General features: G+C 44.7%; 2 protein-coding genes across 2 annotated transcripts; one reads left to right on the top strand and one right to left on the bottom strand.

Moving 5' to 3' along the window:
* Positions 1-2043: 2043 nt before the first annotated feature.
* On the top strand, positions 2044-4792 carry LOC127336078 (uncharacterized). The gene is made up of 4 exons (XM_051362842.2): positions 2044-2186; positions 2346-2502; positions 3105-3659; positions 3800-4792. The coding sequence occupies exons 1-4, from the start codon at positions 2130-2132 to the stop codon at positions 4534-4536; spliced, it is 1506 nt and encodes a 501-aa protein (XP_051218802.1). The 5' UTR covers positions 2044-2129; the 3' UTR covers positions 4537-4792.
* Positions 4652-7018, bottom strand: LOC127336079 (uncharacterized). The gene is made up of 3 exons (XM_051362843.1): positions 6632-7018; positions 6125-6351; positions 4652-5399 (listed from the first exon to the last, which is right to left on the bottom strand). Exons 1-3 carry the CDS (start codon positions 6915-6917, stop codon positions 4797-4799), a joined length of 1116 nt encoding a protein of 371 aa, XP_051218803.1. The 5' UTR covers positions 6918-7018; the 3' UTR covers positions 4652-4796.
* Between the last annotated feature and the right edge of the window lie 554 nt (positions 7019-7572).

Here is a 7572-nt window from a genome sequence, read left to right as displayed (position 1 = left end):
GAGCATCTCCAGTCGCGTCTCCCAAATCGTCCCCAAAGAGATTTTGGGTGCGCCGGACAAAAAAAAGTTTCCTGCCGCGTCCCTCAAATCCCTTTTTTATTCGGTACGGTCCGATACGGTGTCCGGTGGCCCGAGTCCATCTCCACCTCACATGGGATGCTCCGGACACGCCGGACACAATGAAAAGCGAGGAGGATGGTTTTTCAGGACGAAGCCTAGAGATGTATAGATTATTAAACACCGGCTTTACCTCAAAAAAAAAAAATTAAACACCGGCTAAGTGCCCCCTACATGTGAAGCAAGTGCATTAAGTGGCTTGTCCGTACTTTCCCTCTTGCTGGCTCCACAGCTAGCTAATCTGTGCTAAGCTTGCTTGGGTATGGAGACGATTTGTCATGTTGCAAGGTCCCTGGGCCAGTCTAGTCTTAATGCAGAATTAAAAAAGGCAAGGGCAAGTTCCACGCGGTGTGTTGTTTAAACACTAGGGTTAGACCAGACAAGGGAAGAGACAGATATAAGTACACATTAACTAACTTCATTGATAGTGTAGATATACACTTTTTAGAACAAATTTTAAAACTAGAAGTACATTTATTTGAGGACGGATGGAGTAGTGGATATTATATACTCCCTCCGATTCAAGGAATAAGACGTTCTCGTTTTACTTTTTTTTGTTTGACCAAGATTTTTTTTAAATATATAAAGATTGTTTGTATGAAATTAGCATTATTAGAAAATGCTTTTCAATATGAATCCAACGATACTAATTACATATAATATAATCAATATTTTGTTGCTCAATTTTTATGGTTAAAATTCATCTTGAAATACCCGTGCGCCTTATTCCTTGGAACGGAGGTAGTATGTGGTAAGGTAGAAAGGCTCATTCTCTTATAGTAGTATGATGGTAACGTCCATAAACTTCTCTCTCCATATTTAATGACATGTCATTAAAATAATTAGTTGGCACTGCCGGTGGTTGCATCTTACCACCTACTTTCTCCATCCTCAAATAAATGGATGTTTAGCCTCAAACTTTAACCATAAAAGAGTGTACTTCTATTTTCTAGTGATTTTAAAATAGCAAAAGTTACTTCTCTCTCATTGCACATAAATCAAACCCAGTAATATCCATCACATGTTATCTTTATTTTCTACATGTATTTACTCATTGAATGTGGAAAAATTAAAGAGAAGAGAGATATTGGTTTACATCTTCCAATGCAATCTTCTATCCACTTAATAACCTATCTTGAAAACCCTGCACGTCCACTTATTTGAGGATGGAGGGAGTATGTTACTCCTCTTATGGGTACTAGCATAGGAGAAAAATGTTACTCCTCCAATCACATGCATGTATTAGCCCAAAATCATCAAATTTAGATGCAACTTTTGAAAAATAATGCATTGTAATTTTTGTTTCTAAAAATATAGTACTATATATCTAGAATAGTGCGCTAAGAAATATTGTTGTGTGGATGACGATTGGCGATCCTCCTGCGGGAACACTAATTAAACCTTTTTGATGAAGTCTTTTTTATATAAGGAAAAGATTCGAGAGAGGGCTGAATAGAACTTTGGAAGGTGATTAGACACCAGAAAATCCAGGGCTCACCTTGTTGCTCACTATTGTATATTTGTTCTGATTAAAAAAATGAATCAAATATGAGGTGAATGACTAATGTCATCGGAGTACGTTTACTCTTGGTCCAACATGTATGAATATTCGATTCAGATATATCAAAGTATTTCCTCCCATCCGAAAATATAAGACGTACTATATTGTTTTTTCTATCAAGACAAGATTTTTACCGAGAATTTCTATGCGTGATGCACAATCGCAATCATGCCATGTCCGTACCCAATAAATAAAGAAAAGCGTGGAACGCATGGTGCACTCTTTAACCACAAGTTGTCACCTGAATGGCTGAGTGGTCATTGCCCAGTGGGGCATCCTGCCTAAGCGTATCTGATCATAGTTTGTATATGTTTTTCATGAATCTTGGACTCGTCAACTAGGTAGTACTTTAAAAGCATCTCGCTTAAACATATATCCACACTCACGGGTCTATAAATAGGCCCCTGGTTCTCAAACGCTTTGCTTCATTACCATTACCAGCAGCAATAGCATGCAACACATGGTAGCACACGACATGCTTGTGCCACTCATCGTGTCACTTCTCTTGGTGAGTCCATATGCCTAAATCACACTCCCAGTTACAGCTGTCCACGCGCATTTACGTTGCTAATTAGCGTGTGTTGCGTAGCTATAGTTGTTGTGTATTTACGTAGTTAGTGTCTGTCGTGTGATGATTGTTTTGTTTTATTTATTCTTCTATTCTCAGATCGCTGGAGGAGGAGGGTGGCATGCGAGTTTCGTCAATGCCGCCACAACGGCAGCACGGAAATTGGAGACGCCAATGACGAAGGCCTACTGGGAGACGCTCCTTCCTGGAACTTCAATGCCTCCAGCTATCAGTGACCTCTTAGGCCAACAAAATGGTCTCCCCCTTCCCTCCCTATGCACTGTGATCTTTCTGTTCCATGCAATTGCCATGTCTACTTACAACCACTCAAAGTAGCCGCAGCTTCAGAAAAATCTTGTGGTGGTACTCTCAGATTGACATGAATCATCCACTTTTTTGTTATTTAACTGCTAACAATATTACTAACCCTTGGCAGTGCACAAGGCGAAATAATATTATAAGCAAATAAAATTAATAGGGATAGCCAAATATTTTTAATTTTTTACTCTTTTATACCTTTTCATTTTCCTTTTATCCCTCCGATCAATAATAAATGTCAGGATTTTAGTTCAAATTTAGACTAAATTGAGCTAAAGCCCTGACAGTTATTATGGATCGGAGGCAAAACTTTCTTCGTTGGGATATGAAGAGTTAGTTTTATGCACTAGCCATGCATACTGCAAACCTAAGTTATATTTGTTTTGGTGTTGTCATGACTACTGTAGAGAGGCATCGACTAGACATGTTCTACGTATTTATAGATTGTGCATATAATGTGTTTTTAGTTTGGTGTCTTTGAATGCATGTTGATTGCCTTGTTGATTCATTTTTATGCAAATTGTCCTCACCACAATGAAGTCTGGGACAAAGGTGAAGAGGTTCCAAGCAAAGATATAGTATCACATGGATCAGAACAAGAGGATCCCCATAAAGCCACAATGTCATATGAGTCAGAAAAGGACAATGATCCGCACAAAATTACAATCTCATATGGGTCAAAACAGGAAGATGATCCGAACAAAATTACAATGTCATATGGGTCAGAACAGGAAGGTGATCCCAATAAAGCCACAATATCATATGGGTCAGAACAGGAAGATGATCCACACAAAGCCACAATGTCATATGGGTCAGAACAGGAAGATGATCCGAACAAAATTACAATGTCATATGGGTCAGAACAGGAAGGTGATCCCAATAAAGCCACAATGTCATATGGGTCAAAACAGGAAGATGATCCACACAAAGTCACAATGTCATATGGGTCAGAACAGGAAGATGATCCGAACAAACTCACAATGTCATATGGGTCAGAACAGGAAGAGGGTCCACATAAAGTTACAATGTCATATGGGTCAGAGCAGAAAGAGGTCCAGAAAATAATTTTAAGCCAACATGAGGCACGTATGAATGGTACAGTTTCTTTGTTTTTTTACTATTTTTGAACTTCAGATTCAGACATCTTAATATCACTGTGAATTAGTTATTTAAATACAGACTGTCTCAAAAATGATACTCACTATCGCACATACGCGTTGCATGCCATATAACAGGACAGGGCAGTCATCATCACAAGGCTCACAGCCATAGTACCAAAAGGCAGCAGGCCGACGTCTTCTTCTTCCATGACATGCTGCGACCAGGTTTCATCATCACCCCGACCATCCCGCCGACCAGCTCCCTGCCGAGTCTTCTTCCCCGCAGCGTAGCTGGCTCCATCCCTTTCTCCCACGAACGCCTCTCCGACATCATCTCCATGTTCGCACCGGCGTCCCTCTCGATGGCCAGAAAGATACGGTGGACGTTGGACATGTGCGAGCACCCACGGACACTCCCTGGCCAAAGCGCCGGCTGCGCCACCTCCCTCGAGTCCCTCGCCGAGCTCCCTCCATCCTTTCTCAAGACACGCAACGTCCGCGCGTTCTCTGCCGCCGATTTGCCCGTCGAAGCTCGGGGCACGCGGGCACTTCGCGGGAGGTACAACGTGACGGCCGTCCTGAAGGTCTCCGGTGAGTCGTCGGAGATCGTGACCTGCCATGATCTGACCTACCCGTACGCTGTGTACTACTGCCACACAGCCAACCGTACGTCCGCATACACAGTGACGCTGACGAGCGTGGAGGATGGCGTGGTGCCGAAGACAATGGAGGCTCTGGCGGTGTGCCACCTTGACACGTCCAAGTGGAGCCCGAAGAACCCCTTCTTTGAGCTCCACAACCTCAAGCCGGGGGAGGTGACCGTGTGCCACTTCCTCACGAAGCTCAGCATCATCTGGGTTCCGGGCAGCTAGATAGCTAGCAGGGAGAAGCACATGCAACATGCCGGTAGAAGTGAACGCGCATGACGCGTGTGGGGTTTATGGTGTGTGTGAGCATATATATCATGTGGACGGGTCTACTACTATGTAGTACTTGCATCTATCGATATGCAGTGTGTGAAATAATAGTGCGTAAGAACTGTGTGGCGTAACACAACCCTTGTGAAAGCAGGATTGTGTGTTTTACGTGCTTTGACAAAATCATGGAGGATTGTGTGCTTTTTTTCTACATATCACCAGTTCACAACAAGAGACCAAACAACATTGACTCGCATCTTACAAAACCCAACATCACACGTATCCTCACTTCTACCTGCTTTTCTAGGTGCAAATGTTACTTGATCTTTGCCAACAACATCAGCCTGGTCATTGCCCTGCCATGCATCCACCCAAAGCTTCAGTTCTCCATCTGCTTCGACGGGCACAACACATCGTGAAAGCTCAATCACACCATCACTCATGACAGACACCATGCCATCCCGAGAATCAAGCAGCACCATCTCCAGATCATTGAGACGAGCCATACGTGCAACAAATCGCCCATGATGGTGAGTTGGCCAGGATCCCTCGATGACCTGAAATGTGATAGTAGCCTCTACTGTTTGTGCAAGATGGCCGATTGTCAACTCCACTGTGCTTAGCTTAGAAGAGTATGTGTGGCAGTGAACTCCATGGCAAGGTTCACCAGAAGCATAGTACTTGTCCTCAATGAGTAGAAGGCTTAGGAATTTATCTTGAGAAGGCGTGTCTCCCTTCACTTTCAGCTCGACCTCGTAGTTGACAGGATCAAAGATCACGATAGCACGGGTAGGACCAGTCAACGATAGAGAGGCATCCTGCATTATGACGTTTCCAAAGTAATCAAATTTGTGTTCTTAGTGAATAAGAGACCAAACATAAATATTCAGTAAAATGTCACTGCCATACTGTTCTACAGTGAGATTGGCACTGCTGGAACTAAGAAAATTTAACTGGTCAATCTTCCCTATTGAATAAAGTATCACATATGCCTAACCCCATTAACAGACATGCCCGAACAAACGGAAACTAGATTAAGAGCAGAAAATTATATCATCCAGGGATCTAGACTATTAGAAGGAAGCAAGACAAATCCGATAACTTGAAGCTGACAAAAGGTCCACTGTCAAACCTGGTAAGCTACTTGAGTTCTGATTGCAACCACAGTAGTTGCCCAATAGTAGAAAGCATAGCCACGTTTTTGTTTGATTACTTTACAATATAAAATTGAAAAGCAATAGAAAAGGTGAGCACAAATAATTCTGGAACCATTGATTATAATTACTTGGACACTTGATCACCTTTAAGAAAGACCAGCCGGTGTGCTTGAAATGTACCAGGCCCCAAGCTGATTTGTTAACTTTTCTAGTGTACAACTTGTTTCCGATGCATACAAGCCATGGTCAAAACGTGGCGGCTCGAACTCAAACTACATCACTTTATCACAGATAATTTCAAAATCGCCTTCATTGCGTAAACGCCACCGTGTGTGATGATTAGCAGCATATCATCTTGAGATAGCATCAAGTAAATGAGCATATACCTCCGGGGTGAGCGTCTGGCAATTGTCTCTGGTGCGGTTGAAGATGAGGTTCCGATTGCGGTCTACTGAATCCCGCGCAGCAACGATGCCGTATACATCCAGCGGCCACTCGAGGCACTGGTTTACTTGTGTCACCTTCACCGAGAAGATGACCACGGAATCAGCATAGCCTACACGGGTATAGGGCGGCGGGGGCTCGTCGGTGTACCGCATCGGTGGAATAGAGGCTGCAGGCAGCAGGATCAAAATTCAGACAAGTAATTCACCCATGACAATTCACCAAACAAATCGAACCCTCAAGATCAAAAAGTAAGAGGAATCAATGGCCGGGATCAGGGGGGGCGGGGAGAGGAGGACTGAACTGAAGAACCAAGGAATCAGTGCTTACTGGCGTCCTCGTAGGAGCCGTGGGAGCGAGGACCCGGAGGCCGCCATCGCGACGCGCTACCGCGAGGGGGGGGGGGGGAGAGGAGGACTGAACTGAAGAACCAAGGAATCAGTGCTTACTGGCGTCCTCGTAGGAGCCGTGGGAGCGGGAGAATATCTGGATCCAGCTCTCGCGGTAGCGCGTCGCGATGGCGGCCTCCGGGTCCTCTTTGTTCGCCGCTTCCGCCGCCGCGTCCGCCGCCGCCTCCGCGGCCTCCTGCTCGCGGCGTTTCTCCGCGTTCGCTTCCCGCAGCAGGCGGTCCTTCCTCGTCCACTTGTCCTCGCGGTTCCCCCTCGCGGCCTTCCACTGCCTGCGGTTCATCCTCGGCGGCTTCGCTTCCTCGGGGATCTCCGCCTCCGCCTCCATCTACGCCGGCGTCGGAGAAGAAGCGACTAGGGAGCGCGCGGCGGCGGAGTCGGAGAAGAGCGCAGTAGCGAGGGAGGCCCGGGAGTGAGGGGATCAAAACCGCTCGTCCGGGAGAGTAATTCCTATTCTTTCGTGGCCCAGCGCGTTGGCCCAAGTGGTTTCGCTTCGTGCCGTATATTGCAGCCCACAGAAGAAGCTTTGGAGTTTGGAGTCTAAGCTAAAAAAAAAAAAAAGCTTTGGAGTCTAAAACAAACTTTGGATCCTAGAAAAAAAACTTTGGATCCTAGAAAAAAAAGCTTTGGTGTTCCCCTAAAAAGAAGCTTTAGTGTTTGATTATCAGTTTATCACCAGGACCAACATTACCAGCATCTCACCATAATATCTCTCTCAAGCTACATTTAACCCTAATGTCTTGCTACTGCGTGAGTGAACCAGGCCAATGCTAGAGTAGTCTTTAATTTCTTCTGTACCACCGACCCAGCAGAAGCAAGGATCGGTAAACTCAAGTTACCACCATTGAAGCTGCACAGTTTCTTCCTCCAGGCAAGTATGGCACAACCACACAGTCTTGACAAATGAAATCAAATACATCTAGAATCTACACGTTCTCAGAGTCAATGAAGAAAATTATGTAGCATCAAAACAAATAAGATGA

This window comes from Lolium perenne, chromosome 2, assembly GCF_019359855.2.
Source record: "Lolium perenne isolate Kyuss_39 chromosome 2, Kyuss_2.0, whole genome shotgun sequence".
In the NCBI taxonomy this organism is placed as follows: Eukaryota; Viridiplantae; Streptophyta; class Magnoliopsida; order Poales; family Poaceae; genus Lolium; species Lolium perenne.
This window is presented reverse-complemented; position numbering and strand designations above follow the sequence as displayed.

Excerpts from the sequence above, each read along its gene's own strand:
- LOC127336078 (XM_051362842.2), top strand. The coding sequence starts at position 2,130 with ATGCAACACATGGTAGCACACGACATGCTTGTGCCACTCATCGTGTCA. Across the intron at positions 2,187-2,345 it reads TCATCGTGTCACTTCTCTTG|ATCGCTGGAGGAGGAGGGTG; the intron begins GTGAGTCCATAT and ends TTCTATTCTCAG. Across the intron at positions 3,660-3,799 it reads ACATGAGGCACGTATGAATG|GACAGGGCAGTCATCATCAC; the intron begins GTACAGTTTCTT and ends GCCATATAACAG.
- LOC127336079 (XM_051362843.1), bottom strand. The coding sequence starts at position 6,917 with ATGGAGGCGGAGGCGGAGATCCCCGAGGAAGCGAAGCCGCCGAGGATG. Across the intron at positions 6,352-6,631 it reads CGGCTCCTACGAGGACGCCA|CCTCTATTCCACCGATGCGG; the intron begins GTAAGCACTGAT and ends TGCTGCCTGCAG. Across the intron at positions 5,400-6,124 it reads GCCAGACGCTCACCCCGGAG|GATGCCTCTCTATCGTTGAC; the intron begins GTATATGCTCAT and ends GTCATAATGCAG.